Source organism: Mesitornis unicolor, unplaced genomic scaffold (assembly GCF_000695765.1).
Source record: "Mesitornis unicolor isolate BGI_N332 unplaced genomic scaffold, ASM69576v1 scaffold12313, whole genome shotgun sequence".
Taxonomy (NCBI): domain Eukaryota; kingdom Metazoa; phylum Chordata; class Aves; order Mesitornithiformes; family Mesitornithidae; genus Mesitornis; species Mesitornis unicolor.
This window is the reverse complement of record NW_010176777.1, coordinates 283-17,397: the sequence shown is the minus strand read 5'-3', so window position 1 is coordinate 17,397 and position 17,115 is coordinate 283. Positions and strand designations below refer to the sequence as shown.

The 17,115-nt window shown below is 35.7% G+C and overlaps 1 protein-coding gene across 1 annotated transcript in view; it reads right to left on the bottom strand.

The window, feature by feature from the left end:
- Positions 1-15,126, bottom strand: part of LOC104538581 (transformation/transcription domain-associated protein-like) — a 28,969-nt gene extending 13,843 nt beyond the window's left edge. Inside the window, 9 exon segments of the mRNA XM_010181831.1 lie at positions 2,883-3,144; positions 3,891-4,090; positions 5,620-5,710; positions 8,193-8,357; positions 9,458-9,659; positions 12,475-12,575; positions 13,351-13,616; positions 13,915-14,110; positions 15,112-15,126. Coding sequence (XP_010180133.1) covers positions 2,883-3,144; positions 3,891-4,090; positions 5,620-5,710; positions 8,193-8,357; positions 9,458-9,659; positions 12,475-12,575; positions 13,351-13,616; positions 13,915-14,110; positions 15,112-15,126 — 1,498 coding nt within the window.
- Between the last annotated feature and the right edge of the window lie 1,989 nt (positions 15,127-17,115).

The window sequence follows — 17,115 nt, the reverse complement described above, 5'->3', positions numbered from 1 at the left end:
GCAGAAAAGGAGAGAAGGAACAAAGAACAGATCGTCAAAGAATTATGCATTTGAAGTTCCAGGGGAAAAAAAATTCAAAGAAAAATTTGGTTTTAAAGTATGTAATGTTAGGATGGAAAAAGATGACCTATCAAAGCTCCAACAGTCCAGACTACTGCAGACAAAGTATTTAGCATGTAAGAAATGGTGCGAGAGTCTCCAGTGGCTCCAAACAGGAATCACAATGCACCTCAGGTGGTGGTGGAAGAGATTATGCAACCAAACATAGCTGAAAGTGTCCATAAAACATAACTGTCAACATTAATCTGGAAATAACTGAAGAAAACAGTTTACTCCAAGACAGCTCCTCAGGCTGGGTACTTTCAAAATGGATGGCAACCACTGTCGTTATCTGCTCATCATCTAAATGCAACTGGTACAGAGAATCAGAAAAACAAGCATGAGTTCCAGTGTTACAGAAGAATGTAGTAAGCACCACTTACAAATGGTTTCTCCTGTGTTAAAACAGCCTTCGCTATCTTAAGCAATCACAGTCCTATACATTTATGTACATTTTACTGTTATTGCAAAATTAATAAAAAACTTATTTTCATTTTCTGCATAATGAATTAAATTACAAAAATGTGTAATTATATCCATCAGTTTAATTTTTTGTTTTCTCACACTTCATTTGTCAATCAAAACATCAAATTTATTATATTAAAATAAAATCCTATCTAGTACTAAGGAAAATAGTTATTTTAATCCTGGAGATGTTCATGGTTAATCATACTTGAAAAATGAAACACGAACTCTTAAACAAAAAAAAAAATAAATAAGGAAACTAATTACTTATTATTAAACTGAAGTTTACTAAGAAACACTTCACATTTTATAACTTTACATAATTTTTATGTCCAGCCCTATGTTGTTTTTCTTTGTTTTATATGATGTTGCATATAATTCTTTATAAATTATGATTAGATAGCAAATCTGAAAACCTTAAATGCCATTTCTATACCATAAAGACATGCAAAAAAATACACAACAGCATATAAAACCTGAAAACCCTCTCCATTTTTAATTTTAAGTAAAAACTGTAACTGAGTTTTAATTAAACTTTCTTAATTGTTTCTCTAGAAATGTGCTGAAACATTAGTTTAGATTTTGCAGACTTGAGTCTGGTGTTGTATTTATTTATTGTTTTTTACACCTTCTGAAACCACAGCTGTCTCTAATGCTTACAGGAAAGTAAGGTACTATGACAGATCAAAAAGAACTCAAAACCAAATTTTGAGCATATCAACAACACTTAAAGCAATACAAAAAGGCCTATACTACTACTGCAATGTAAAGACATATAAACCCTTACTAAAAATTAAATACAAGTCTAAACTTGTGTTAAATGTATTTTTTCCCCTGTAAGCTTCCATCAAAGACACACATTTTCCTATTTCTATTTCTCCTCCTAGCACACTTCTTCCATTAAAAATTTAATCATATGGTTCAGGACTTTCATTGTCTGCTGTCATGCAACTGTTGTGTCTCAAAAAGGACACCATGCAAGACATAGTGTGCACAAGATATATGGGTCATAGCTACAATTGAGTTACTCTCACCAGATTCCCATCAGTTCACTTATTTTCACAACATTATCAGTAAAATGCTTGAAAAAACACTGCTAGTCCACTTGTCAAACTCTATAAATGCTCAGTAACTGTGTTGACCTCAAATAATTTTAAGTTAAGGCAGCTTTATGTAACTTAAAATTCTAAAAAGATGAACTTTTCAATGTAAGATTCACTTTTGCAAAGAAACCAGCTTGATATAGAAAGGAGGAGTTATTTTAAGTCATTATAAAAGCTAAGATAATAGAGTTTTAACTCATTCCAGAATCATCTATATCAGTGTCCCAGTAGGGTAAAGAGAAAAGTAGACTCAGAAAAAGATAAAAACCCAGGTCTTCACAAAAATTCTCTTGCCAGTTTTGAAAAACTAGTAAGTTTCAATTCTTCTGTTAAAAAACCCCAAACTATATTTAACTATTCATTTTTATCCAATTCTACTGCTGTCTTTAAGGAAGAGCTGATGTAGTTTAGTCGGGAATTTATGCAGAACTCATAATCCTGGGAATCCAAAACACTGATGCCAATCCATGTCACGTTGTCATATATAGCTGCATTAACAGTTCTCACCAAATATATCTAAACTGCACTCTACTGTACACAAGCTTTTCTTAGAATTTTAAATCATCATCAGATACTCAAACATGTAACTCCACTGGTAAAGAGAAAACAAATGAAGCAAAAAAGCTACTTCCCTTAAGTAGCTGTTTTATTATATCTGATTAAAGTTATTGATTCCATGTACCTAACAATGATGTAAGTTTGTGTAATAGGATTTTTATACTCTAGTTATCCAAAACACTGAAGTCATCATACTCATCAGAAGTAGGCTGTTTTGAAAGACTCCACACAATATTGTCAGCTCAGAGCTCTCCGGTGAAAATTTCATTAAATTGGGGCATCACTGTAGAATAGGGATCATTATTGTCCCTCACCTATAGCAGGCAGTTCTACACAAATTGCAAAAGCTCAGTAATCTAATTTATCTTTAAGCACACATGTGATTTGACCATGGTTTTAGGTAATAAAACAGTGTACTGATTCTCGATGCCGAGGTCTGTTTTTCACTTGAAATACCTTTATTACTCCACAGAAGACTGGAAGAGAAACTATTTCGGGTTTTTTGAATGACAGAAAGGTGCTGTTTTCTGTATTTTCTCTCAGGAAAAATATTGGAAGAAGAATAAAAAAGCAGAATGCCTTCACAATTGAACACTGAGGGAGGAATTTCTCTGGAGATTGAAAGTAACATTTAAGAAACACGTTTTAAACATTTACCTGTTGTAAATTGCCCTTTTAACTTCTGGAACACAGGATCTTGAGCAGTTGCTTGTGCTCTCCTAGCTAATGACTCTGAGGCTGCACTAGAAAACATGGTGGACACATTAGAGACATTCTCAAGACCTACTCCAAAAGTGCTGACTAATTTCTTGACAAAATTGAGTGTATGAGGAGTAATTTTGGCATCTGAAACAGCTCCACTTTTCTCAAAGGCAACTGAATAGCACTTTGCCAAGCCCTGCTGCAGTTGTCTAAGAACCTAGGGATTAAAAAGAAAGACAAAATAGTCAGGAAGATTAGGCCTTCTGATTTGACATCAAGTATTTATTCCCACACTGCATTTTATATATCATAAAGTTAACCTTTCAGAAACACTTACTTAAAACTGTAATTTTAAATTGCATCAGAGGGTCACTCAGAATGACAGCACTGATTCTTATTAGCACTGCAAACAGACTGAGCAGTGGAAATGCTGCATCACAAAATATGACTTGCTCTTTCAACAGCAGCTACATTTTAGATTTCATATCTTGTTATACGTTAGAAAATTCCGTGATAAACAGAATCTCAAACAAACACTGGGCTATGTAGACAGAACAGAATAGTCTGACACTTTGAGAGGCAAGTAAAAGTGGAGTGGCACTCCATCTGCTCTCTGATATAATCCAAACTTCGGACAATAATCACCACCTGTTACAGACAACCAGATCAAGAAGGAAACTGGTATCTGTGAAAGTTTTTCAGTTAATTTTCAGTTAATACAAGCAACAGCTTAAATCCTATAGGCATTCTTCAAGTTAATAATTTTGGGAAACCTTTGTATTGCTTCCAGAAATAACCAACCTCCTTAAAACTCCAACCAAAACAAATCACTTCTACAAACACACCACTTTACAAATCAAATCAGTTCTGTTTTAATGTTTAAAAATAATTCTAAATAAATAATTGGCAGCTAACTTTTCCTTAGATAATATGTACATATGAAGGCGTATTAAAGCCAAATACCTCTTCATGCCAATTCTCTCTGAACCAGACCATCTGATCTACAATGCCCTCCAGAGAAGACAAAAGTGTTGGATGCAATTCTCGCTGCATGTGCATAATTCTGCTGCATCGCCACATTGGTGCAGTGGCTCTGATTGGCCCAGGATCTGAGGCAGAGTGGGACTGATTTCCAACTGAACTTGGCTGCTGTTGTCCAGAATCTGGAAAGTGGAAAACAAAATAAAACAAAAAAATTAAACTTTCACGAACTTGATCCATGCTTGCATGAAATAAAATAAATTGTTTCAAGCATTTGCTTTAGATTTGCTTTAAATGTATTACCTATTAAATTTGAGGAAATTTGATTTTTAGAAAGCAAAATGTTTTTTAGAAAGAAAATTCTGCTCCAAATGCTGTTCAGTGGTACAGACTTCCCAAACTTAGAGCAATATAAACACTCTTCAAAAGCACACAGGATGTCTAGCCTTAGCTTTTACACTATCAAACCATGCTCCTGAAGTAACTGACATTGTTACACATAGAAACAAATTATTTAAATTATGAGGATTTTGCACCTCTCCCTTTTGGGAAGATTTATCACATAACTGAAGAATAAACATGCTGGTGCCAACAACACATAAATTGCTATAGAGTGTATCTTTTAGTCCAACTATCACTTGCATTACAACTACATCAGACAGTGATTAAGCAGAGAGTTTTGCTTTATCAGATGACCACCCCAACACTTCACACAAGCCACCGAAAGAGCAGTACTTGGTGGCAGAACATACAGGAAAACGTTCTCTGGTTATCATTAAACGGGCATGTGGGAATCAAAGACTTTGGCACAGAAACCTCTGTCACTGGATATGAATGTAGTGAAGCATCATGGTATGTGGGCATCTCCTCCTCCAAAGTAGAGTGTCCTTCAAAATTTCATGCAGAAATTTAATGAGCTGATTCCCAGATGAAAAGGGCAATTAAATAAACAGTGCACTTCCCAACAAAGAACACAGAACAGAAGGGAGGGTTCTTCAAATAGCTCTGCTGGGATTCCCAGGAGATTACAGGAGGCAGAAGAAGAATTGCATTCTGTGGAACTGCTTGACATAACAATTCTAAATAGCATTTGCTCTTGAAAAAAGAAGGTGTCGTTCTCTCCACCTCCCAAAAGCTAAAATTGATTGTGTGTAAACTTAGATGTTCATTTTACTTGAAAATTCATCATAAGTTATTATGGAGATGTTAAAGTACAGATTATTCAAAGAAAGCAGTTTACTTTGCTTGAGTTACATGAAATCATGTTTTGTTAAATTATTTTTAAAAGTTTTACTCATTTGAAAAGAAACTGAGTGTCGTGTGGTTTATGGTTCCAATCAAAATTAGACTACAACATCTTAGAAAACCACAACACACTTCTGTATTTGTAATGCAAGAATTTCATAGCTCTCCACCAATTTTTAAAGATAAAAATCCAGTAAAGAACATGTAATTCTCAATAATTAAGGTGACATGAGAATGAGGGTGATTACGTTCTTCCTGGTGAAATTCAAGAAAATTCAAAACAGCTCAAGTCATCTGTAAGTTTAACTTCACAGAAACAAATGAATGAAAGCAAAGTTTAATTTTTTTTTCTCCTTAGCTTTGATGAGTTGGTGTGTTTCCTAGAGAATGTCTTCCCAGTAAAATCACACGAAAATAACAACTACGTTACAAAGAGCAGAAACAACTTGATCATTTCCAAGCTCACCGCTTTTGTAGCGCTCTCGTTGTTCTATCTTCAAGGTCAAATAGAGAGTCCTGATGGGGAAGTAGACAGCCTGGGGATAGACTCTGCCCACCTATTTGGAGACACACACACAGACTTCTCAGTGAAGGAGAACTGACCATGGGTCAGATCAACACCTACAGATTCCCTTTGTAGATGACTGCAATTCAGTAATAACCAGCTCCTTGTTTTAAAGGGCAGCTTATGGAAAAGTAGGAAATTAAAGCTTCTTTCACTAAGAGAAACCCGAAGAGGATGCAATGGTAGCTCCCCCCACACACTGTTAAGCCATTACCTAATTAGAGCTTCCAGATCATATTGCCTAATAAACCTGAAAACTGCATAATGCCAGACTACCACCAGCTGGGTCAGCTCAAAGATCTTACTCATGTACATAATGGAAGAAAAACAGACTTAATGACAGTGGATAGTCTTTAAATTAGGCCACAATTCCCAGAGAGCCCCATGATGCTTGATAAAAAGGCCCATTAGAGAGTAACTTTACTCCACCTAATTGTGGCACTTAACGTAAGGGGATACCAAGTTCACTCAAAAATAAAAAAGATTTTATGGCATCCATTAAAAAAAAAAAAAGCTAAACAGATATTAACATTCAGCATCCCCTTTCAAATCTGTAAATCTCAGTATCTATTAAAGGAAAGAAACGATGTGTCTAAGTACTACCCACAATACAGCACATCTTAAGATGTGATTAGAGGCTTCTCCAGCCACAATTTCACTAAATCATGGATTCTACCTCCATCCAAATGGGTATGGTAAGTGGTAGAAATGTTGCAATGGCATTTAACTGTTCAGTAATATAATAATATTTATGGCAGCTTACTGACACATACGCTTCTTGCTGTAATTCAGGAGTAAACTGTTTGAAGAGAATTGTAAGGTTTAGGTTCTAGTACAACTCCAAACTTGGTTTTAAATTAGTAACACACAAAATCTGGTACTTATTCTATTTTCCTTACGGACCTGACGTTTAAATGTGATATAAACAAAAATATCGGTGATATTTATGAAACTAAGCTCCAACTACAGAAGGACTTTCCAGCAGGCACTCGCTTCTAAGAATTTTACACAGATTTAAACAAATAAGAAGTGTCCACAACCCACTGAAGTTTTTTCTGTCTGCTGACAGAAGACAGCTGAGCCCACTGGTGTTGCAAGACAATACCAAGCCACACGCATCAGGAATTTTGCCTTAATTTGCTTTCTGAAGCTGTTTGGGTGCATGATCTCTTCGAAGGTTCATTTTAACTTTATGGAGAGGGAAGGAAACAGATATACATATGCACACACATACTTATCTAGATTTATGTACTCAAGTCTCAATGCACATGCAGACACACATGGACATACTGTCTTTCTGCAAAAATATACATTCTCAGATATTTGATAGAGCAGAGATAAGGGAGAGTATAAAAGTAGATACTTATATCATAGAACCATAGAGTCTTTTCAGTTGGAAGGGGTCCATAAGGATCACCAAGTCCGTGTCTCAAAAATCAAGAGGGAGGGAGGAAGGAAGGAAGGAAGGAAGGGAGAATGCTGTGAGGAAGTCAGCACAACAGCTGTCCTGAAAGAGTGGAGCAGTGCAGACCGAAGCGGCCTGGGGTACAAGTTAATGTGAGAGCTTCAGCTGCTCACCTCTACGCGAATAGGACTCTACGATTGTTTCACATTGACCTGAATGAGCAAATATCAAAATGCTTCCAGGTTATGTGCATGCTAAAACAGAGCTGAAGTTAAGACTATGAACAGTTGACATCTCTGAAAACATGATGTTTGAACTCTGTTTGCATTAAGTCATAACAAAACAGTATCTAAAAACACAGTAACAGAAATAAGTCACTTATTCTCCCTTCGTCTACAGACAGGCTTAAACCAACTATATACTGAAATACAGGCATATCAGCAATAAGCAGTAGAATCTCAAAATCCCAAAGCAAGACTAATCAGAACTCATCTCTGTCAGTTCAGAGGTAGAAATCCAGGAACTCGGTTTCTTCATCTAACTCCCTAAACCTTATCCTTATTTGTCTGATCATTTGTCATGGTAAACTTCAAGTGAAAGTTTACAAAGCCTCAGTAAAGATTTCTGATGGTGACAGAGCCTCATTTTTAAAAATCAAGTCTAATAAAAAATAAAGCACTAATTAAATAGTTTGCCCTTTAGTCACTAAAGCTTACGATTCCTTATCCCTACTCCTACGTTACAAGCATTTAACAACATATTTCTAAATGTGTTCTAAATGTTCACAAAAATGTAATAAACAGAATTCCAGAGGGAAAGCTGTAATGCCTCATGTACATATGACACACAATTTCACTGGGTTTAATCTCATTAAATAACACTCACTTTGAAATTTAAAATATCCTACTTATAGAGAAAAAATAGCATTTTTTTAACTCATCGACAGTTGCAAACAATAGCATTTTTAAAGCTTAGCATTTTCTTAATTGGCTTCGAAAAATATTTGTATCTCATCTTGAAAATAAGGCTCTAAGACAATAAAGAACTAGTAACCATTTGCCATGCTTACCTGACTAATGAGGTTCAGGAGGAGTTTGCCCTCTGAGCCAACCAGGCACGTCAACAGCTGAGGAATCCAGGCCAACCACTGAATAGGTGGGACACCAATGCAGTACTTGTCCACGGCATCCGCTAACGTGTTCTTATCATCATCAAAACTCAGTAGCCAAAGAACCTAAAGGATAATTTCAAGAGGACATCTCAGGGCTTAAATTGAAGACACATCAATCATACGATGCAGAAAAAACCCATACATGTTTTATTAATATGACAGTGGAGCCCTTGTCAGTGTCAAAGCCTCCTCGGACATAAGAACTTACACTAATTATGCCTAGCCAATGTCATTTTTTCCCTTAGAAATAATATTTAAAGGATGTAAAAAATAAAGGTGAGTGTATTACTTTCTACGAAACAAGACAGAAAAAACTCAGCAAACATGTTTGCATTCTATGATTTCACAAAGTCTGAGTTTTTGGTTGGGGGAGTGAGTAGAAAACAATGCATGTTTATAACACCTAAAATGTGCTATTCTGATAAATTAACTTTGAAGTGAGAGCTTGAGTATTTCCTTGGGTGTTTCTAATTACTTTAACTGTCCACCACTAATGATAGTTTTTCTACAATTTAATTTAAATGCAAATATATTGAGCACTGACTGAAAATCACCAAGTTATGTTAGCAGGCAGGGAGTATAGGCAACTTCAGAGTGCTATGGAGGACATCTTCAATCTAAACAAATATTTTCTGTGTTTGTTTCATGTTCAAAAGCGATTGTCTTCCATAGATCTGCTATAATTTTCTTCATAAGTGAGACTACAGTAAATATTCCCAAACTGAGAAATATATACTGCAAAGATCTTTGGCTGAAATTGTTGAATTTGAGTAAAAATTTGCAGAAAAAGCCTATCTGGAATAAAAATCAATACTAAGGTAAAAGTTACTATAAATCACCCATAGTAAAACACAATAGGATGTCTTTTTGCAGACATTTCACCACATTATGGATTAGAAATGCTGAGTGTGATTTGTCCCCTTTCTCCCAGAGGTATCACACCTTAAAAAAAACATCGCATATGTCCCAGTGAAGTAGAAAACCCCACGATGTGTTACACACAATGACCCAACAGCAGCCATATGCAGACTTTAAGACTAAATTAAAGCTTTCCATCAGTAGCCAGTACTTCTCTAACTGCACTAATTTGGGCACTGTACACTATCCCGGTCTTTCTGAAGGGGTGGAGCTCCAGCTCTCTTTTAAACATGTGTATATCTTACCTTTGCTAAGTATTTTCTTGATTTGCTCTCATTCTGATGACGACATGCATGCAGGTAGCAAGTGATAGCAGACACACCCAGGTGAAGCTGACGTTCTTTCACAAAGATATTCTCCAGGTAATCACCCCACATTGCCCATGCTTTCACTAGCACATCATGCATTTGCACAGCTGCAGAAAAAGCTTTGTTTGCTTCTTCAGACCTGCATTGCGACAAGTAAGAGTATTAGTTTCGTATTAACAAAAAGTTACTAAATTATGTCAGATTTCTGATAGGGTACTCAATCACTTTCTTAATACTCAATGATACTCCATTAAGTTCTCTATTAAACTCTTTCATTATTGTTTTGTCTTAGCTGTCCTTCAGGTTCAGCACCGAAGAAAGCAAATGCTTCATAATGGAAACAACTATGTAAGTGTCCAAGATCTCCAGGTTCTCCCTGAAAAAAAAACCTCAAAAAAAATAAAATGTCCAATGCACTGCAACTGCAACCCAAGCAATGATACTGGGAGAAAGAAGAACAAATGATAACACAAGAAAAATCAGAAGCAAATGCATTACAAAATGCTTCTCTGCTGAACAAAACAAGGAAGAAAAAGCAACACTGGGAAGATGTTATATTAGCTATCTTTTGGAGGACTACACTTTACTTAACTGTTCCCCCACCTGTGTCATAAAGAAAAATTATAGTCAATGTTATCTGGAAAAATTCAGTTCCTCATACAGCTTTAAAAAAGACTATTTTTCACCAGGAAAATCACACGGTTTCAGGTAACCAAAAGATTATCTATTACTTGAAGCCTTCTCTAGGTTGCCTCAAGTCTCCCAGCCCATGGCAGGGGGGTTGGACTAGATGATCTTCCAGCACAAAAGTGTTCCTAGCTTAAGATTTGGCATGATTCATCCCAATATATACACAGCCCTTGAATCTATGAAAGTTTTCAGGCACAAAAATAGAGGCTGAGAAAACTCATATACATATTACTGACATGAAGAAACTTTTAATGCATTCCAAGATTCCTTACTAATAGAAAGTTTCCACTTCTCCCTTACAGAATAAGCATTGAAATAAACAGTACAGAAGTAATGTAATGCTTTCTTGACTAACTTTTAAAAATTTACTGTATTTTTAATATAAAAATATTAGCTTGGGGGATTACAGTAATAAATTAAAATGAATAGCTACTGAGGCAAAACAACAAAAAGGGAAGCAACTTTATCTTTCAAAGTATATATTAGTTTCTATGTTACACGAATACGCTGCTTGCTTTCAGAGGCTTTCTGCACCCTAGCACAAGGTTTTGAAGTCATCGACCACAGCAGCAACCTGATAGATGGCTCTGTATCATGAGAACTTCCTTTTTATAAAAAGGGGACTTTTTGGTTGGCTTTCTTCCATCCTTCTCTACAATCCATCATTCTTGACACCTGAGATGACTTTTAAAAAATGGTTTCTATCACCTTGCTCAGCAAATGGGCAGGACAGGAAGAGCAGAGGTGACCTTTAACTACCTGTGTGTCACTGAACTGGAAATCAGTAGTCACACATTCTCAGGTTCAACATCGCCACTGTTCCTAACTGTAACCTTCCTAAATTCCTGACCTCAGCTCCAGTGCTAAAAAAAAGGCTTGTATGGTTTTTGGCAAAATTAAGAAACTAAGTGCATCAGAACCATGTTTTAAACAGAAACCTTTATCCATTCTATCCTGAAAAATGAGCAGAGACAGTTCAGCTGCTTTTTACTTCACCTGCCTGAATTTAAAAAAAAAAATTACAAAAAAAATTAAAAAAGAGGGAGACATACTTCCTTCTTTTTACACCTCAACTGAAACTAAGCTCACTTATGGCAATAAAAAAAAAAAGCCCATTGCACTTTCCATCTAAGTAATTACATTCTGTCTAGTTAAAATTCTCTCTTGTATCCACAGAAGAAGATATTACTCATTTCCTGACTTAAATTGCTATGTGAGGTTGCAGTGTACAGTTTAAAAACTGATGGATTTCATTCTGTAAGTGTCCACAATGCAGTGGTAAAGGAATTACTCCACCCATATGTAACATGTAGCAATACTGCCATTAAACTCCATGCATACTAAAAGCTGTTGAAATCTGAAGGGTTTTTTTGACATTACCAAACAAAATTTGACTGCTGAGATATTTGTTTGCTGAATTAAGGAGATATCTTTCTCAAAATAGTAAGATGTCTGTCAGCATAAAGCAAATATATTACCAAAGTAGTTGTGTGAAAGCAGGACTTGCACCTAGGTGTTTAATTGCTGCAATGCAAGAGGTTTCCAATGCACACCACATCAAGTCTTTCCAATTCAATTATCCCAAATGAGTGTTGCATTTCCACATTGCACAGCACACCAGATGTACCTAAGCACTCTGAACTATGCCACCACACATTTTCCCATGCCTTGACCAGTTGCAGCTATTACTGGGACATATGCAATAGACAATGAAACAGAAATGAGAGAAATAAAGAGGTAGGTTAATTGTGTTTAAATAGCTCTAAGTTTATAAACTGAACTATTCCCCCCCCTTGGTTTTTTATGTAAAATTTACATTAAGAACATAATTAAAGCAACCTCCTTTTGTCAGCTACACTAAGACATCAGTTAGACATCAGTTTGTCTAAGTAAGTATTCTCAGAACCAGAGTGGGGTGGGGAGTTGGTGGGGGAAGTGTGCCTTAAGCTTCAAACCTTGGGACAAACCTATTTTCTCTGCCTCTTCCCACCACACCCCTTGAAATATAAAACTTATTTTAAAAGAACTGGTGCAATGTTTGCTTTAACTAGTTCTTTCCTACAATACTTTGAAACATGACCAATCATTACATCTTCAATCTGTAAAGGAACTCATGTATGCTTTTACTTTTTTATACAGTTGTGATAAATTTTAGGCAGGTAAAAGCAAATGGAACAACTTTCCTGCTCAAATACTGCGTTGAAATACTCCAGCTGCACTTTTCTCAGATGTGTGCTAGTGCCTCTTTTAGCCAGCACACTTACTTGTTAATCTGTGCCAAGAACATTCCCTTCAATGCATAAAACTCAGCAGTCATCTCCTTGGTGAAGTACTTCAGATTGGTTGATTCAATAACTTCAAGACCCTGTTAAAGAAGCCTTAGTGAGAAAAGCCTTCTAAAATGGAAGGTTTTATTAAGATCAAAGTGTCATAAAAAAATCAGCCACAATACTCTCTTGAAATTTAAATAGTGTAAGTTTCTAGTATTTCATTCTAATGTTAAAAAATCTCAACTGACAACAATTTTAAGTTTCCAGTGGCCTATGCAAAACTATTACATACTACAGGCAACATTCATCAGGTGATGGGTTATTTTTTTCCACCTTGTTTTTTGTGTTGCATAATTATTATTTATATTATGTTATATTACATTATTATTATAAGGTCTCAGTTTGCTGACCTTATAATCATGCCAGTGGGTTTTGCCTACAGTCACATTTTTTCCTTTCCTTTTAACACACAATTTCCCTTCAGTATGCCAGCACCCATCATTCGTGAGTCGGACACTCAAAACTGACTTAAAGCTTCAGCCAGTCTTGAAATAGTGTTGTTTCTTCCTACTGCAAGGAGTAGAATTTTCAAAGTCCCTTCAATTTACCTACCTTGGAAGATTTCAAAAAACGTATTCCCACTTTACTTTTTATTCAGCTAATTTTTAATATATTCACAGAATTCAGTTCAAAGAAGACAACAACTGCTTTTGACTAACTGCATTACTTAAAACACCACTCTATGCACGGTATAACATGGCCAACAAAATTCAGACCCTGCTCTGCATACAGGCAGTTTATTTAAATCAGTGTATCTAATGGCCTTTGCAATCTTCCACGTTCCAACAACTTCAGATAAAGCTACCGTACCTGCATACATTCATTTTTGCCCATGACTCCAGCCAGCTGAAGGTAACACTTCACCTGCTGGCGAATCTTCTGGAAGCAGTCCACAATGGGCACAGTTGGAATTGTATGAATGCGACTCAGGATATCCAGAGCTACGTTGACCAGCCCTTGTTTTCGAGCTATCTTTCCATACTGGATAATTGCCGACGCAGAAGCATGAACCCCCAACATAGCGTTGTTAGAACTAGGATCATGCTGAGAACTATTTTCATATGCAGTTACAATGGCTAGAAACAAAACATGAAGTGTTGGTCATTATAAATGAAATTGTCTATACAGCAATATCTTACACAGCAATACATATGAAATGATGACTTAAGATAATGAAACACTTAAATGGAAACTGAATAAAAACACTTGTCAAAAATCAACAACATTCCTGTATGTTTAAATAAAAAAAATTAAAAAAAGAGAAAGAAAGAAAGAAAGAAAGAAAGAAAGAAAGAAAGAAACAAGAATGTATTTCAAACAATGTGTTGTCTGGAAAATTACATGATGAATGCATGCTGGACCAGGCAGTTTTACCCTGGTAATGATGTTGTCTCCACATGAAAATGCTGCTCCAGTGGGATAAATCATCCGACACAATAGGTAACCTGTTCCTCCAAGTTTTCACAACAGTCTTCATATCATGTAAGCTGTTATTCCTCCCCAGATTAGTTGGTTGCAATCCTGCATTTATTTGGGCTGCTTCTTGAAGTTCAATTATTTGCTGTGCTGCCTAGAAAATGTTAAGCAATATAAATTCTTATCTAGGATAGTACAGTGCAGCCAATTTCACTGTTAGAAAGAGATCTCTAGGAATGATGCCACTTTCAAATGATCAAGGAAAGATTAAACACTATTTTATCAGTTGCATAAATGACCTTTACCAAATCTAATCATTTCAAAAAATAGCAAAAAAAAAAAAAATAATCCATGAGATTGATTCAACACTTCAGTCACTGATTGAAATGTTGAAATCATTCACTGAATCACCAGCACAGAATTTATACCAATGGGTCTCTAGTATTAATAAACAAACAAATTATTTTAAAAAAACAAATAAATGTGACACCAACTACTCTGTTACAAGTTTGCAAAAGGTCCCTGCATAACTTCAGGCTCCCTTTTTCTCCAGGGATGGAGTACGAGTATCAGGCAGTTTATTCCATGCACACTTCATTCTAACAAAACCTAAATGCCCTAACATCATTTGGCTGCAAACGGACATTACTGATCAACACTTCAATTGTTCTTCCTATAATACTACAGTTTTGCTTGCTAGGTTTAACTCTGGTCAACTATGACACGTCTTTCCTTGATAGTATTTAGATAAAAATTCCCTCATCCTTTCTCTTACTTTGCACTGCAAACGCTTTCACAAACGATCCCTCAAATGGTAGCATCTTGCTTTTAGGAAGCATTTTTTCCTCTAACAAAACAAATAAAAAACCCAACGGAAAACAAAAAACCCAAGCAAACACCAAAGGAAAGATAGCTTACTGCAATCTACACTCTCTCTTCACTCCCATCCTTTCCCCTCACAAATCTAAACAGAGGTAAGATTTAAGTTCTAGCATACAGGCTTGGACTTACTACATCAACTCTAATCATAGAACAGCACAACTAAATGTAAATACAGTGTGCTAAATACAACGATGAAGTAAAAATACTGACTTTAAACAAAACTTTTAACAGAACTTTTAACAATGAAAAATCAAAACTTTTAACAGAACTTACTAGTATAAATTCCATGGTCGTGATCTGACCTCTTAACACAGCAACTTGGATGTATAAAAGTACTACCCATGTGCTCCTGAAGATGTTACTGTAAGATAATCTGCCAAGACCTTAACTTTGAGAATTTACTTAAATTAAGAATGGTTTTTCATCCTCAAATTAATGAGAGGAGCAAACAGAAGATGGCAGTAGTTTCCAACTACTAAAGGCAGCAGACGTTTTGTTAAAACTTCAACAACCTGAAGAAAAGGCCTAGAAACTTTAATGGAGTTTAATTACCTGTAGTACAATGAAACCAATGTAGTATTCTCTATGCTACCTCTTGGCAGATAACAGTTGTATTCATTGTTAATCAACCGAATAAGATAACTATTTAAAAAAAGGCAGTCCAAATTTACAGAGTTAAATCTCTTGAAACAAAATAAATTAAACAAAGTATTCCCTACAATCATCTCAGTATCAGCTCTCACAATAGCTTAACCTTCATCCTGCGCCCATTCATCACATAAATTTAATTTTCCCACAGGTATTTAATCACATACTATCTGATATTAAAAAAAAAGTAATTACTGCAGTGCAAATTCACGGCTGCATTTGTACTTCTGTCAGTCATTGACTAATTTATCACTTCTTCATGAGGGATGTATACATATTAGATTATTTTAAAAGTTTGTATTAATTGATATTTGAAAGCATTTAAATGCTTTATTTAGCAATACTAATCCTTCCATGCCGCAGATACTGCCAGTCTTAGGGGAGGAAAAACCTGTTGAAATTAATTCCTTCCTGCTAAGTTTTCACTGATATTTCAAGTCTTCTAGTTGCTTTGTATCAGCTCAAACCAATGAAACATTGTACCTATTTACTTCACAATTTCCTCTGAATAAGGAGAAAACTTCCATATTTGTTCCCTTTATCTGATGCATCAACTCATAGGAAAGCATGGAGGTATGGGCTGCTGGGTAAGCCCCACAAGTACAGCCATTTTAGCAGAGGTGCCTTAGATCATGCAGAATTAATTGCTTATGAACCACACCAGATATGACACAGGGGGAAACTACTGGTCTTAAAGAGACTTACAGAAGCCACCATATTAAATCAGAACTCAGAAAGCAAGATCCTCTGCATTTCTACAAGTAAGGTTCATTCACAGTTCTCTGAGCAATGATCCATCAAGAAATGCATCCCTGTTATAAAATTTCAGATTGTGTTGCTGAGATGTACTCTAGAACTTTTCTCCTTGAGACGAAAGGTTTCCTCAACAGTAACACAAGCTAATCTTCATCAGGTGCATGTTCATCAAGACACCTCAACAGGGACACAGTCAGCCTAAATGACAAATGAATGGCATGTTTTGTCCAGACCACATACTGTGCAAGTGTTGACATTTCATACATTCCAAAAGGAAACACGAGTCCATTTTTCTTATGGCAAAACATGTGTAAAAGTTGCAAAGGACATAAGCCACGCATTTTTCACCTGGTAATATGTGTTATTTAATCTCATGTAATAATTAAACTGCACAGTCTGTATTATCAGAGTTGTGCCAGCTGCTTCACAAAAATATTTCCTGAGGTCTCAACGGACTCAAGTTCTCACAGGCTCTGCCTGACAAAACAAGAAAGAAATACTTTTCCCTGATTTTCTAAGTGAACCATTTGTAAGTAAGAGAAAGACTAAAAGCACAGGATTTAAATGCATGTTGTCTTGAAATTGAGTTGTCAATGTTTTGTGAACAAAAGAAAAGATTTCTCACTATAAATAAAGATGTACCTGGTGTACAGCATCTTAAAACCAGTTTCCATTTAAATAAATGCAGGAAAACAGTACATTCTTTGCCTTGTAATATTGAATTATTTAAGGGTTAAAATATGGCATACTTAAATAAGCACTAAGAACCTGTTTAGCAAGGATAAAAGAAATCTTTGGCTTTCCTTACTCCAAGCATACTCCTTTAGAGAAACAGAAAAATAGCACAACCCTTAGAGACCAAAATGCTTTAGG